This window comes from Microcebus murinus, chromosome 20, assembly GCF_040939455.1.
Source record: "Microcebus murinus isolate Inina chromosome 20, M.murinus_Inina_mat1.0, whole genome shotgun sequence".
Classification (NCBI taxonomy): Eukaryota; Metazoa; Chordata; class Mammalia; order Primates; family Cheirogaleidae; genus Microcebus; species Microcebus murinus.
The window spans coordinates 34,983,906-34,999,920 of record NC_134123.1 but is presented as its reverse complement, the minus strand read 5'-3'; the positions used below and the strand labels follow the sequence as shown (position 1 = coordinate 34,999,920).

The window sequence follows — 16,015 nt, the reverse complement described above, 5'->3', positions numbered from 1 at the left end:
GACCCTGGCAGGGCCCGAGGCCTTACCCGAGCGCCAGGGCCCAGCGGTGCTCTGGAATCCAGAGCTCTCCTGACTTAGGGCAGTAACACTGTGCACACGGTGTGCGCGGACTCGCCAAAGTGCATCAGAGTCGACTGTGAGCGTGAGCCCTCTCCCCAGGGGGCCGACCCGGGTGAGGGCCGGCCGCACGGAGCAGGGCAGAAAGCGCTGGAGACCTTTGGGTCTGGGCCGCGGGCTCGGCCCTGGCGCATGGGTCTCTGGCCCGAGCGCAGGGCAGCAGGGCCTGGCCAGGAAGCCGGGCCTACCTTGGTGGCTGTGGTGAGCGGGGCCTGGGCTTCTCCTTGTCCTTGTCCCGCTCCTTCTCCCGCTCGCGGTCGCGGTGCTGCCGGTCCTTCTCGTCGCGCTTGGCCCGCTCTCGTTCCCACTCCTCCTTCCTCCGCTGCCGCTCCTTGTCGCGCTCCCGCTCTCGCTCGCGCTCGCGCTCCCTCTGCCGGCGCTCCCGCTCGCGGTCCCGCTCCCGCTCGCGCTCCCGCTCGCGCTGTCTGTTCTCTCTCTCGCGCTCGCGCTCCCTTTCCTTGTTAAAAAGCCAAACACACAGGAGCATGACTGGAGCACGCGTGGGGAGGTGGGCAGGGCGGGGAGGGGCGGGGGCGGGGAGCACTCTCAGTTAAAACACAGGCAGATGCCAAATTAGAGCCAGACACAACCTAAAAGTGACGTCCCAACCACAACCGCTAGCCTAACTAACACCAGACTGACTCCAGGAGACCTCTGGCCCCTCCGGTGGGCCTGTGTGGCATCCCAGTGCTCTGGGGGCCCAAGGCGGAGGATCGCTTGAGGCCAGGGGTTCAAGGCCACAGTGAGCTGTGATGGCATCACTGTACCCCAGCCTGTCGACAGAGTGAGACCCCGGCCACTAAAAAACAAGCAAAAAAACCCCAAACTCTGCAGCCACAGGCCGGTATGAACCGGAAAGGCAGCTCTCCGTGTGCGGCCTGGGCCGCCCCCCACACTCGCCTGGACTCGGCCCTGTCTGCAGGACGAAGGGTGCGAGCTGTCCCTGAGGGGCAGGTGCCCACGGAGCACCTCACTTAAAGAGTCGCTCCTGTTTTCTAACACCATCCTCCAACACGGGTTTGAATGACTCCTCTGCTCTGATTTATTCATTTGCTCTAATAGTCAAAGTTAAAACCAAAACCAAAAAACGTCCAATCACGGTGCACTTGACAGACTTCAGGCTTTAGGCCACAGAGGGGCAAATGCCGAGTGCACCCCCCCCCACCCTCCAGCTGCTCCCCTTGGATGCAGTAGGAGAGGGACGTGGCAGGGAGCAATCCCAGGGCTCTCTCCTCCTTCAAGGCTGCCCTGCCTGGGACCGGGACCGGGACCGGGACCAGGACCAGGACCCTGCAGCCCAAACATGACCGAGGAAGCGGCTGCACGGCAGGGGAGCACAGGAGCACCCACCCGGGGGTTCTGGCACCGAGGGGCCTCTTCTCTCCACGCGCTCCACCACGTGGGCTCCTGGGCACTCACACCCGTCCCAGCAGCCGCAGCACACACTGCTCAGCTGCTCCTCCTGATCTGTGCCGGGGGCAGCCCTGCCAACCCCTGAGAGGCGAGGAAGGACTGGTCTGCAGCAGGGGTCCGTAAGCACACTGCGCTCGGGCTGCTGACCGGGAGGGAGGAGACCCAGCACAGAGCCGCCTTCTGTAGGACCAATCGGGCGGGACAGGCCCAAGGTCAGACTTGCTGGGTTGAGTTAAACGGGCGAGAACAAGCATGATAATGACCAGTGTCACCACAAAAGAGCCGAGGAGAGCAAGACACACTCCCTCGAAACTTGCCTCATAACTTTATGGGAAAACTAATTTCAAAAAAACCACAGCAAGAACAAAGCTCGCAGGACAATCCCTGTTCCAGTGACCACAGACGTCACCCGTGGGTCTGAGGGAGTCCTCACATGCAATCTGTCTGGGTTTGAAACGAGCACCTGTGCTGACAGCACAGGCCCGCGTGAAGCCCCAGGAACGGAAGGGGAGACTGGAATGAAAAGGTCTGCGCGTTTGAGGCATACTTACTCGGTAATTATGGTATGGTTCTGATTCTGTGTATTGAACCCTGAAATTCTCATACTGTCCACCACGCCAAAACCGCTCTATTTCATAGTCATAATAAGGGTCCGCGTAAGGCTCCAGTCTGAAAAAAGAGCCAATAAACAGTAAATCTGATCACTCAGGAATCCCAATGCAAAATATCACGTCAGACATTAGCAGATGCAGGCCAGCGCCACGTCAAGACAATAACGCACCGTGGGTGGGATTTAGTCCAGGAATGCCAGGGGGGTCAGTGTTAGGAAATCCACTAATACACTACATGTAGCAATAACCCAAAAAGTCCCAGGATTATGTTCACAGACGACAAAAATATCTTTGACAAAAATTCCAAACCCATTCTTGCTTTTTTTGAGATAGAGTTTCGCTCTGTTGCCCAGGCTAGAGTGCCGTGGTGTCAGCTTAGCTCACAGCAACCTCACACTCCTGGGCTCAAGCGATCCTCCTGCCTCAGCCTCCCGAGTAGCTGGGACTTACAGGCATGCGCCACCATGTCTGGCTAATTTTTTTTTTTTAACATATACATTTTAGTTGTCCAGATAATTTACTTCTATTTTTAGTAGAGACGGGATCTCGCTCTTGCTCAGGCTGGTCTCGAACTCCTGTGCTCAAACGATCCACCCGCCTCAGCCTCCCAGAGTGCTAGGATTACAGGCGTGAGCCACCGTGCCCGGCCTCCATACCCATTCTCAACAAAAAATACTCAAGAAAATAGGAATTGATTCATTCGTAACATGAAAATATATTTATATGCTTTAGAACTGAAGCCAGCACCTTACTCCATGGGGAAATGGGGGGGGGGATGTCCCCTCGGATCAGGAAGTGGGAGACCTGCCATCCCCACCACTCCAGCCAGTGTGTGCGGGCAATGCCAGCTCGACTGGACAAGAAGGGCCCAAGAGAGGCACGAGGACAAGAAAAAACAGGAGCAAAATTATCCTGACTTGCGAATTACACGACACTGTAACTGGAACCCCTGGAGACTTGTGAATGAAGCCAACTCTCACTAACGAGTGACCCACAAGGCAGAAGGACAAAGTATTCACACTCCAAAATAGCATCTGCATGCACACGCGTAGCAGCCAGTTAGGACACACAGAGTAGGGCACACCTCGCTTACAACAGCACGAAAGAAAAAAAAGCACTCAGGAATAAATTACATCGAACCAGAAATGCACAGGGCCTAACCCTGAAAGACACAAAGCCCGTGTGAATGAAGGAGACATCCCTTGCTCTGGGACAGGGTGGCCCGGCATCAGCAACAAATCAGTTCTTGCTACGTTATTTATAAATTTAAGGCAATCTCAAGTAAAAACACCAACAAGCTCCTTTATGGAGCCAGACAGGTCGACACCCAAGTTCACATGGAAAATCGGACCCCAAAGACCAGCCAAGACAGCCCCAGAAGAGAAATGCCCCAAGATGTTACAACATCCTGCGAAGCCAATATAATTACAGTAGCGTCACCGTGGCACAGGAAGAAACAAACGGCCCGTGCAAGACAGCAGGAGCCTACGCAGAGCCAAGCACATACGACGATGGTGGCACGTCACAGGGCAAAGGGTGCTCTTCACTGAATGGGGGACAACTGACCAGCTACTGGGAGGAAGGCCAGGCCAGGACCCACCCCACGTAACACGCCTCCACCGGCTCCTGCCCAGGGACAGAGGGAGTCTGCTCTGAACTCCCGGCGGGGCCCACACCTCCCTCCTCCTTCCCGGTGGGGCAGGGAGGGAGGGCGCGCCAGGCTGGTGGCAGATGGCCCCAGGGGATTTCTTGGCTCCAGACCAGGTCTTCCCACTGGGTGGACTGGGCGGGAATCTGAGGCCCGGCCCTGGTGGCTGTGGGACACCCTCCAGGCCATCTTGTCACCCGTCTGCCTGCCCAGTCTGGCTGCTTTCTGGGAAGTCTCTCCTCAGGACTGCAATGCCTCCAACAAGGAGACGGACCCAAATCCGGCTCTGCCAAAGGGCACAGGCTTTGCTCACTCCAAACTTCCAGATGTTGTTCCAGCAGCCTCACCGGCACACTTCTCAAGTAATATTTAATCGCAACAATCAGTAAATATTTGCAGAGGCCTGCAGTGGTACACACACTCAGTGAGACTCCAGAACCCCTTCCCAGAGGGTTCCCTGCTCTCTGGCAGGGAGGCTGGGCCAGCACATTCGTTTTTGGGAAACTGAGATTAAGCCAAATGGAAACAGCCTCTTTCCTGCCAGATTTCTCGAAGTCACAGGCCAGGCCAGTCAGACACGGGCAGCCGACAGAGCCGGAGCTCCCGAGTTTCCTCAGGCCAGCTCCCGGGAACCGCCAGCCCAGCAGGGCCCCTTCTAGGGGAACACGTCAACACGCCATAGTGAAACGCAACCATGCTAACAACCAACTCCTCGGCACCGCCTCGAAAAATTCTGGAAAACATTGAAAATTAATTTGGACGGTAGTTGTTTAACGCATTTAATTTTAAAATAAATCCTACCGAGCAGTATCACAGTCTGCACAAACACTTCCCAGAGTGTTCTAGGGAGTCTGAGACGTTGACAGGCCTTCTGGGAAAAGGGTTCTGTGGTCAAGCTGGCCTCTGCCCGTCGGAGGGCTGTGCGGTCAGTGACTCCCTAACCAGCAGGGCACAGCGCCCAGCGCACACCAGGTGCCACCGCAGATGCCTCACGTCCCCAGAGATCCGGGCAGTGTCACACTTGGCACTGGCCCATAGAGCAGACCTGCCCCTCACTGGAGAGAAAGCCCCGAGGTCCTGGCCAAGGAGGAACCACGGGACATAGCCACCTGGTGTGGGGGAGGTGGCTTCTCTCTACAGCTCCCCAGGGAGAGGCGTGGCAGGAGAAAAGAACGCGGAAGAATTAGAATTTTGGAGCTGGAAGCGTAGAGATTATTTAGTTTAACCATTTCATTTGAGATGAGGAAACTGAGGCTCAGAAGATAACACTAGGAAAGTTCTAAAACATCTACTATCGTTTACTTTTTATCTATGGTTTATGAAATGTTAGTCCATGAAATGAAACTTGCCTTTCTTTACATGATTAAGGTCAGAACTGTACTAACCCTAACCCAGAGCCTGGCGGAGGGGGGCTGTGCTCCCTGCCGGCCCTGCCTGCTGCAGGGGCCCAAGGTGGGGAGGAAGGGTCAGGTGGGTTCCCCCACATGCAGGGTAGGCCTAACACTCCCAGCAACCCAACCCCTCCTTCTTGGGAACACTGGGGCTTCACAAGGGCACCAGTACAAGGGTATGAACCCCATGCAATAAACAAACGAGTCAGCAAGCGTGAGTTCTTGCTGTGCGAGATGGGCTTAGAGACCCTGCGTATCCGACGACAGACTGAAACCACATCCAATTCCTCTCCTATAGCAGGGGAGGCACGACTCAGCTCAGCGAACTTTTAATCAAGCCAGGCGGTGTGCTAGTTGGCAGTGGGTATGAGCACAGAGAAGCAAGCCTGTGCCCTGGCTGTGGATGGAAGGGGCTGGGCCCTGTCTTTCTGTGGGCGGGAGAGCTGGGCCCATCTTTCTGTGGTTGGGGGGGCTGTCCCATCTTTCTGTGGGCAGGAGAGCTGAGCCTGTCTCTCTGTGGCAGAGGGTTGGTGTTTTCTCAGCTCAGTGTCTGGGACAACGAGGTGCTCAGCCAGCACGTGGCGGAGCCAGGATCTGATGAAAGGTACGTGCCTGCTGAAAACCACCGTTCTGGTTTCTCCGAGTGACCTACTATTCTCCAAGAGAAAAGAAGTCTGCATCCTGCCTTCAGAACAGCAGCGCTGGGCCACCATCTGGGCTGTGCAGACGTGACTTAGGAGTTGGCCAGGGCAGTCCTAGGCCCCGGGCGTGTTGCCTAATGGTCTGCTCCTGACTGAACAAGCTGCTACCACCGTGATAGTGCTCCTCACGGGCGACATCCTGAGCAGGCTTCGGGATCACGCGCCTGCCGGGCTGGGAACAGCGTCCCCAGCAGCCCTGCGCAGAGACGTTTCCGAGTGTGTTGTGTGCACAAGGCTTCTCCTGTCAGACGGTGTCTGAACACAGTGCCTGAGGTAGAGGACACGGCACCAGCAGAGCACTGTTTTCACTAGGTGATCCTGCTGGGTGAGCTGCAGAAGAATCCCCACAGAGGGATAAACAAAAGTCAGCGTTCTTGTCCTTTACGCTGTGTCTCAGAATATTTCCTCAAGCGCTCTCGAACAGGCACGATTCTACCATGACGTTCCCAGCTCCACCCTGTGACGGGAAGGAGGCTCTATGTGACAACTATTCAGCGTCTCCACACTCTAAGCTCACCATCAGGGAACAAGATCAAGGGGTATGTCCGCAGGCTGGGTGAGCAGGGACTCGCTCCGTTCTGAGTCCCAGCTCCCCAACTCCCCGCTAAGTTCTAACGGTGCCAGCCTGCACTGGCTCCCGCCACACAGCGGTGCTTTCTTCTCACCTCTGCAGCCACCTCGTCCACACGTCTACCTGTAAGATGGCCCATCTACCTGTAAGGCACTCTCTGTTAAAATCTCCAGGTAGTCTCTACGTCCTGCCGGGACCCTTCCTGCAGTGCCCATCAGAAACAGCCGGAGTGCTTTCCCACAGCCACATGCACCCCCGCCCTGAACCAGAGGTCCTGACTCACCGGGTCTGGGGTGGGGCCCGGCACAAAAACCCCCAGGTTAACTCTACTGCACACAGGATATTAAAAAAATAAAATAAAACACAAATAAAAACCTGGCTCTCAGCCCTATCTGCAGAGGCTTTAGAATTCGAGGGCCCTGCAGTGTAGACACCCGTTCCCGGGTGAGAAGGTGGGGAGCCAGCAGCAAGCTTCTGTCACCTGGGACCAGAACACGAGCACAGGACTAAAGACACTTGTTTCTGCGACCACAGCTGCTGTGCCCAGTGTGCATGCAGAGGGCGCTGCACAAACCTCAGACCCCATGGATCCACTTCCTGCCAGGGTCACTTCCCAGCTCTGCCCCGGCCACGGAAACTGGAGGAAGGTGTCAAGCATCAACCCAAAGTTCCAACACCTTTCCTTCCCCACTCGAACCACCGCACACGCTCAGAGCACCTTGTGCTTCTCACAGGGCTCTGCACGCACCAGCTCCTGGACGCGAACACCCTCCGAGGCAGGAAGGACGGGATCGTCCCCATCTAACGTGAAATCTCTGGCACACCGGGGCACGTCCCCGAGATCCTGCAGGTGGCAGAGCCCAGACTGTCCTGACTGCAACCCTCCTGTGATCGGACACTGTCCACATGGAATTAAACTAGACAACATACACGTTTTAGCTACATCTTTAAATTTCTATCCCTTCAACCTCTGAGGTACCACCTGCTACAGCAGGTGTGGAGCACTAGGCCTCATCCTCACCCTGTATGGGCAGAAAGCCCGGGGAGCACCCTGCCCTGGGAGGGCCTGTAGGGCCATGTCACTGTGATCATGTCCTAAAATGCAAGCGTTGCATGCCTTCCATTATTCTGTGCTTTTTGCTGTCATTTCAGACAGAAAGCACAGTGACCGCAACCTCCTAACAGCAAACGCAAATGCACAAACTGTCGCTGTAAGACTAAGAACAATGGTAGGGCCAGCCTTGATCACCAACTGGATCCAGAGTCAGTTCCTGTGACCTGCACCCACAGCTGGCTGGCTCCGCGGGCAGACACTTGAAGGCAAGTTCCACAAGCCCTGTTTCACCCTGGGGGACAGGAGCGGGGAGAGGGGAACAGCCCTTTTTAAGCCACATAATTGGTATAGATCTGACTTACGCTCTTCAACCCGGTGCACTACTTCAGTAATTATTTTTTTACAGACCAGCAATCAATGTCTGGGAGGAGAGACAACAGAGGAAGCAGCTGCCATGAAGAGGCCACTCCTGCACCACAGTGAATGGGGAGGGTGGGGAGCCAGAGACAGACTTGTGGGGCTCTAGGGGGTTCAGAGACAGCTGCAAAGACCCTCAGAATTTACAGGAACCGCCACGAGCACGCCCCCGGTGACATGGCCATGGCACAGAGCTAAAACATTTCCTTCACAGAAGCAAAACACCGAGACAAGCAGCTGCCAGAAGAGAGTCAGGAATGTCATTTGCACTCCAACTAGAGTGGACGGCGTGAGCCCCGAGTGTGCCTGGGGACCGGCCTGTGGCTGCCCACTCCATAGCAGGGCCTCACACGGGGACACCTCGGTTCTCTTTCCAGAGGGAGGGGGAGGGGAAGGGCCATTCCTTACGCGGTATCTCTGACATCTCTCGGGGTCCGAGAATTCCAATCTCGGAAAACTTCATTTTCCTTGTCAAACTCCCGTTCATCTTCACCAATGGTCACTGTAAATCTTTTCTCTTCAAAATCAGGCTCCTGTTCTTTTCGAATGGTTGATTTTTTTAAAACCTACCATCGTAAGAAGAAAGAAGTCAACACGGAGTCAGAACACTCGGTGCAGCCATGAGGAGGCACACGGGGAACCTCGTGACTGGCCGGGGCAGCGCCGCGCGCAGGGCGGACACAGGGCCCGCGTGCCCTGGGGAGGGAGAGAGTCTGCACCTGTCTGCACAGAGCCGCCCCGCGCTCACGCAAGGCAGGGGGAGCTCCCCCCTCCTGCCAGCACTCGTGGAGCCCCACGGGCACCCGCCGGGGAGGACTGAGTGCAGGGACGAGCGGCAAAGGGAGCGAGGAGGGAGCACTGTCTGTCATCCCCCAGGAGAGAAGCTGGCAGAAGCCGGCGGGGCCCGGTGTGGTGAGCTCGGGGCCACAGATCTTAAGCCGGGACACCAGGGCCAGACGGGGCCTGGAGTGAGGCGGCGGGCAGGGAGGGCGCCCGAGGGCGTGGGCCTGGGGCACCGCACAGGCTGCCGCACCTGACTCCGGGGAGGTGGCTCCGAGCGACAGCACCAGCCGGGGCGTGGCCCAATGCTGACCAAGCCACATAAAGACCCTGCACTGGATTGGGCCCCCTGGCCTACTGGGGTTCGCCTGCGACCTAGGCTGCCTCCAAGACAGTGGAAGTCACTCTCCACTCTTTACCTCTTAAAAGGAACCACAGAGATGGACCTCCAACTTCAGAGGCTTTCCTGAACTGCCCATGATTGTTCTCTGGACCAAACTAACACTAGCCCTGCGCGGGGACCACCACTAGTGCTTCCTCCTCAGGTTTTCTGCAGAGTTCGGTTACCTCCTTTGCATGCCGGAGTCCTCGTTCCCAGGCACTCTCTGTTGGGGGCTCTGGAGGGGGTGGAGGCAAAATTTCGTCAACTACTGGCCCACCCTATTAAGAAATGAGAAGGGAAAAGTTGAGAAGGCAAGTAAAACTTCAAATCTATAAAGAAAGGGGGCAGTAAAAATACCCACTAAAACACAACTTGGCCGCACGTGGCCTGCTCTCCCCTCGCAAAGCCTCCCTGTCCCCTGGGCAGTCTAGGACTACACATCCACACGGGGACAAGAAAAGCACTGGGAAAGGTGGCTCTGCAGCCCCCCCAAGGCACAAACGCCTTCTCCGTGGGCGTGTCAGTTTGTCGTCAGCCTGAGGACCAGGCGAGCCTGGCGCCTGGTCTGCTAGCGATGAGAGAAGAAGAGGCATCCACGCACCCAAGGGTTGGCAGGCATCAGAGGGTGAGGTCCGAGCGGCGGGGCACCGTTGGGCGGGAAGGGGTCGGCTTTGGTGATTAGGGAGTAGTTCCCCTTGTCGTTCACGCCAGGGTGTATAAACCTACAATTCATCCCCCAGGTACAGTTCCCTAAGGAAACAAAAGTCAGGTCAGAAAGGGTCTCCGAGAGCCTGGCTGCGCGAGGGCCGCAGCCTGTGCTGAGGGTCTGGGACGCGCAGAGCGCAGCCGCGCGGTCTCGGGTCACTGAGCGGCGGGGCCCCGAGCCGGGGGGCTGCAGCCAGGGTCACCTGCCCTACCCGCGAGTGCGTTTCTCTCGTCAAAATCCTCCCAAGCCACTTGAAGACATTTCTGGTACTTAAATTGGTCTTTTATAGTTTGTTCACAAGTAACAGTCAAAAACTGTCTTTGGCAACGGATTATTAGAGGAAAACAGCTTGACTTTTCAGCACAGAACGCGAGATATCTAAGTTTTAACGTGATCAGTGAGCGAGCCACTTTTTAAAGACTTTTTGACTAGGTTATATGTGCACACAGCTCAAAAGCAAACATGGCACGGGGCATACCTAAGTAGCTTGAAAAAACATTTTCGATGGGTCAGCACATAGAGTTTAAGTCATTTAAAAATACATATTCAGTCCTAAACATGATATTCCATTTGAGAGCAAGTCTTTCAATAAATCATGTTTTTCCTTACACAATGTAAACAGAAATAATCATTTGGTATTTAGGAAAAAGCCAAATTTTATATTTAAACATTATAAACACTTGAGCTTGCATTAAAACCAAGTCAATACAACATGATGGCATTATCGATCAAAATGATCAAATAAAACATACTTAAAATTGCTTTTCTGGGAATGCAAAAATGACAAAATAATTTTTTAAATTCTTAAAGGTGATTAAGAGATCACATGCAAGTCAAAGGAGGTTGGGAAATGTTATTCTACAAGGGGTTTGAAACCCCAAGGCCTCAGAGAGGTTTGAAAGAGAAGACTACGCAGTCACGCATCTAAAGAAAGGTCCAGAACACCATGACTTCTTCACGACTCGACTCTCACAGAATGTTCCTGTGGTATTCAACACTGCTTTGTGCAAAGTAACACAACTCACTGCAAAAAAAAAAAAAAAAAATCTGCAAGTACAAGAAAGCATTAACAATATAAACCATAGCTCTTCTCTCATTTTTCAAGCCTAACATAATGTATCTGGGTGGTGGATGAGTTGACCTTTGTTATTCTTCATTCTATTCTGTACCTGCAAAACTTTCAGGACACCACCTATGAGCCCACTATCAAAGAAGACCTTTTCCGCAGGGGCAGGGGGAGAAAGAGGAGCAAGGTGCGTGGTACGTGAGCAGAGGCAAACAGCCGGGGAACGTGCAGGGCAGGTCCCTGCTGAGTGCTGTCCTGGCCTGGCCACCACGGCAGAGGGCACAGCTGGGACACAGGCTCAGCGAGGGACAGGCATGCAGGCATCCCATTCCCCTTTTTAAGGGCGAACTCTTATCTGTATAGAAAAAAGTCTGGAAGATTACAATATATATACCAAATTGTGGGGACTGGAAAAATCTTATCTTTTGTTTTCTTAACTTCCTGGTTAGCACACATTACTTCCATAATTTAAAAGAGCAATTTGTTTAATTTTAAAAAGAGAGGAAAAAATCTCCAGGAAAGAGAAGCAAAAATAAAGATCTTCTGGTTTTAAAATTGAATGGTCTTTTGCTTCTAAATGGAACTTCAAACAGAATGTATGTGGACTGTGGCTCTAACAGGACAGAGAAAAAGGCTCGAGGCCGATTTTGTGAGGACTCTACAGGCCCTGGATCCCAGCCACGAGGGGACAGAGAAAGAGAGATGGACACTGTCAGGAGCTGGGTGACACAACAGTTTCTTCCCTTCTGAAATTCCTAAGTGCTCTTGTTAGCACACAGAGCTTCAAAGGGGAGGATAATGTTCTTTTCCTTGACTAGATGGTTGGAACATTAGCAATTGTTTTATTCTTTTAATTAATCTTTATGCCTATTAAACATTATATTATTTTATGTATATAAAATATTTCATAATAAAAAAAACTTAAAAAGGGAATACATGTAAATACAAAGTGTCCACATACTTACTCTAAAGGGCACGTGGACCCTCCCTGCCCCACGCCTCCTGGCTCTCTGCCAGAGGCAGGTATCATTTTATTGGACTCAATCAATCAATCTTCTCCCTCCCCTCTGCTGGCCCACAGCCACATTATATACTGTGTTGAAACTTGTTTTCTGTAAAACAATGTATTTACAGAAAGGAAACCTGCATGCTCAATACCAATAAACTGAAACAGTATCAGTGAAACAGATACAATATATGTTGAGAAAGCTACAGCTGGTCTCCCAGCGGAAACCAGGGAAACCACACACAGGAGACCACTGCGGAGACGGCTGAGTCTCCTGATCCAGCATAGGACACACGACCAACGCCCAGGAGAACCCGCCTCTCCGAGCGTGGGAACATCGGCAAGAGCAGGGGCCCGTGTGAGCGAGCATGCCCGGTCCAGAACTGCTTTCCAGATTTTTTTTTTTTTTTTTGAGACAGAGTCTCACTTTGTTGCCCAGGCTGGAGTGAGTGCCGTGGCGTCAGCCTAGCTCACAGCAACCTCAAACTCCTGGGCTCAAGAGATCCTGCTGCCTCAGCCTCCCAAGTAGCTGGGACTACAGGCATGTGCCACCGTGCCCAGCTAATTTTTTCTATATATATTAGTTGGCCAATTAATTTCTTTCTATTTATAGTAGAGACGGGGTCTCGCTCTTGCTCAGGCTGGTTTTGAACTCCTGACCTCGACCAATCCGCCCGCCTCGGCCTGCTTTCCAGATTTTTAAGCATTTGATGTGTTGGCTGTTTTGGTGATCAGTGCAGCGCAGCGCTAACGTTTATACAGCTGCACTGCCATTGTGCATGCGTCCTACTACAACGGTCCAAATAATTTTACAATCTCTATTTTCCTTACAAAGCATCTGCTTATACTAGAATTTTAAACAAAGAATTTCTAATAAAATAGTCTTATTTAAATATTTCTTGGTCCCCTTTCATGTGAATCAGAATAATTTAAAATAGGTAATAAAAAGAAGGATAGTCGAGATAAAGTTTAAAGTGCTTTATGGTTTTCAAATACTTAGAATATATAAAAATCTAATGATTAAATCTTAGGACAAACCTAAGACCCACCAATCTATATTCGAACAGGCGGAAGACTCAGTGAGCCCTGCACCCCACCACACTGTGACGTCACCCCAAGAGAGATCTCCTCTCCTGCCCCACTGTGACAGAAACTCACAGAAAACCACAGCTTCATCTAGTGAGATTCAGAGACACTTTTAACTCTTGAGGAATACACTCATTATAGTAGCTGAAAGAATTGAAATAATTTCTGGGTTGTTCTTTGTAAATAAGGTAGACTTGAAATAGTGGTTCTAACAGTTTGGCCTCAGCAACCCAGAGAGCCTTGTTTATATGGGTTATTTCTACTGACAGTTACTGTATTAGAATGAGAAAGTAATTAAATGATGCGTATCTCTGATGCTGACGACAGAACGAGACGGCTGGATTCTGAGACCTGCGTCCACATTCACTGTGCTGGGACGGTTTTTTTGGTGGAAGGTGAAGATCTGGCCCCACAGAGATGCAGCTGGAAGGAGGCGGCACGTCTTAGCCTTTTCAGACACTCTGGGATGTTCTTCTTTGATGCCACGTGGAATCCAACTCATCACCCAGCTCTTTCAACTCTGTCCACTAAAGTCCACAGGTTTATCTTGAACTTTGAATGGATCTTTTACCCACGTGTGATCTTGTAACAAATATCCTGCAGTGGTCATGTGGAAAAGTCATTACACAGTGGGGAGTTGTTGAGCCCACAGTGGCAGATATAAATTTTCCAAAAGTCGCGTCTTCACTGGAGAGCACGCATTTAACAGTGCTAACTGTTGCTCTCACCGCAGCGGCAGGCTCGCCTCCTTCCTGCCAAGGCCCAGGCTGGCGTCCCCACAGCACGTCTGCCAGTTGTGAATGCGTGTTCCGCGGAGAGAGTGTGGCGGTCCAGCTGCAGCGCAGACTTCACACACCCACTGCCCCTCAAGACCACCAGACTCCAGCGCAGGCGATGGTCTCTGGCCGCCCATCCTGCTGAATGCTGAGGGTGTGTACAGTGACACCCCTAGTCTGCTGCTGGGCTTTCCACAGCTTTAGTTACCTGAGGTCCAAAATACTAAATGGGTGATTCCAGACATAAATAATTCATAAGTTTTAAATTATATGCTGTGCGGAGCAGCATCATAAAATCTTACGCCATCCAACTCTGTCCTGCCTGGGACAGAGTTGTCCCTTTGTCCGGCAGACCCACTGGCATAGCACGAATTGCCTGTTAGTCACTCAACAGCCATCTCAGTTACCAGGTCAAGGTATGGCTTGTGCTCCTTGTCATGGCTCCACGGTACAGGATCACCCAAAGCAGATGACCGTCCTTCCGACGTGTCCTCAGAAGGCTGAGAGCAGCCAGATGCCATGTCACAACGCCTACCGCACACCCCTCGCCTCATCGCACTCCCACCTCGCCGTCGGAAGAAGGGTGAGAGAGACACAGCCCGTGCCTTGTGTTACAGCCTGTTGCCATCACTGCTGTATTGTGCCACTGTCACTACTCCTCACTGTGCCTCAGTCAGACATTAAGCTTTATCGCAGGTGTGCACACAGGTGAAAACACGCTGGGCACGCCCCACGGTTTCAGAGTTCCAGAAGCTGACTCGGGTCCTGGCACATGTCCTGTGGATAGGAGGGGACCGCCATAGAGAAGGTTCTTCCTGGGGTAATGGAAACCCTCCACAAATGGACTGTGGTGATGGCTGCACAACTTTATAAATTTACTAAAAGTCACTGAATTGTACACTTAAAATGGGTGAATTTCATGGCATGTAAATTATACTTCCACAGTTGGCTTTGTTGAGAGACCTGTACTCAAGTATAAGATTTAATTAAATTCTAACTCCTACCGCTATGTCACAGACATCAGGTGAAACTGGCATTCTATTTTTTGAGACAGGGTTTCTGTCACCTGGGCTAGAGTACAATGGCATGATTGCAGCTCACAGCAACCTCAAACTCCTGGGCTCAAGCAATCCTCCTGCCTCAGAGTAGCTGGGACTATAGGCGAGCGCCATCATGCCGGGCTAATTTTAAAATTCTTTTGTAGAGATTGGATCTCACTATGTTGCATAGGCTGCTCTCAAACTCCTGGGCTCCCAAAGTATTGGGATGACAGGCCTGAGCCGGAGCCCAGCCATAACTGGCATTTTAAAATGGAATGCATGGTGGTGAACACCTGACTACTAGGACAGTCTGACTACTATTGTGAAAACAGTTTAGACTTTAGGGTCCCCTGCAAGAGTCTCAAGGACCCCCAGGGGTCCACAGACCACACCTGGAGACTTGCTGCTTTAAGCACTAAAGAGAACGCAGGGACTAAAAAATGAGCAAAAGACCTTTCTGCAAGAAGGTCTACAAACGACCAACAAGCAAAGATGAGACGCTTGACATCACTAAGCATTAGGGAAATGCACACCAGAACCTCACTGAGATACCAGCTCACACCCATTAGGATGCTACCATCAAAAGAACAGAGAACACCACGTGTTGGCAAGGACGCAGAGACACCGGAGAGCTTGTGCACTGTGGCGGGAATGTAAATGACGCACTGTTTGGAAAACGACTTGGCAATTCCTCAATTCCACGTGATCAGCAGTTCCACTCCTGGGCGCGGGCGCGTGCTCGGCACAGAGTGCTGGTCTCGAGGAGACGTGTGTGCTCCCGTGTTTGCTGCGGCCCAAGACCCACTGCCGGGGCACGGGTAAAGGTGAGGCGGTCTGTCCACACAGTGGAGTGTCCCTCAGCCTTAAAAAGGAAGGACATTCTTTTTTTTTTTTTTTTTTTTTTTGAGACAGAGTCTCGCTTTGTTGCCCAGGCTAGAGTGAGTGCCGTGGCGTCAGCCTAGCTCACAGCAACCTCAAACTCCTGGGCTCAAGGGATCCTCCTGCCTCAGCCTCCCAAGTAGCTGGGACTACAGGCATGTGCCACCATGCCCGGCTAATTTTTTGTATATATTAGTTGGCCAATTAATTTCTTTCTATTTATAGTAGAGACGGGGTCTCGCTCTTGCTCAGGCTGGTTTCGAACTCCTGACCTCGAGCAATCCGCCCGCCTTGGCCTCCCAGAGAGCTAGGATTACAGGCGTGAGCCACTGCGCCCGGCAGGAAGGACATTCTGACACAAGCTACAGCAT

At 52.5% G+C, this 16,015-nt stretch overlaps 1 protein-coding gene across 5 annotated transcripts in view; it reads right to left on the bottom strand.

Moving 5' to 3' along the window:
• ZC3H18 (zinc finger CCCH-type containing 18) overlaps window positions 1-16,015 on the bottom strand; it is a 57,590-nt gene that overhangs the window by 21,185 nt on the left and 20,390 nt on the right. For 4 of the 5 annotated variants that reach the window (XM_012737143.3, XM_075995865.1, XM_075995864.1 and 1 more), the window contains 5 exons: window positions 9,687-9,835; window positions 9,271-9,363; window positions 8,332-8,489; window positions 2,082-2,199; window positions 306-574 (listed from right to left, as the gene is read on the bottom strand). In XM_012737143.3, the coding sequence (XP_012592597.1) occupies window positions 306-574; window positions 2,082-2,199; window positions 8,332-8,489; window positions 9,271-9,363; window positions 9,687-9,835 (787 nt within the window). The remainder of the gene's footprint in view (window positions 1-305; window positions 575-2,081; window positions 2,200-8,331; window positions 8,490-9,270; window positions 9,364-9,686; window positions 9,836-16,015) is intronic. The other variant, XM_012737134.2, reaches the window with a different exon arrangement.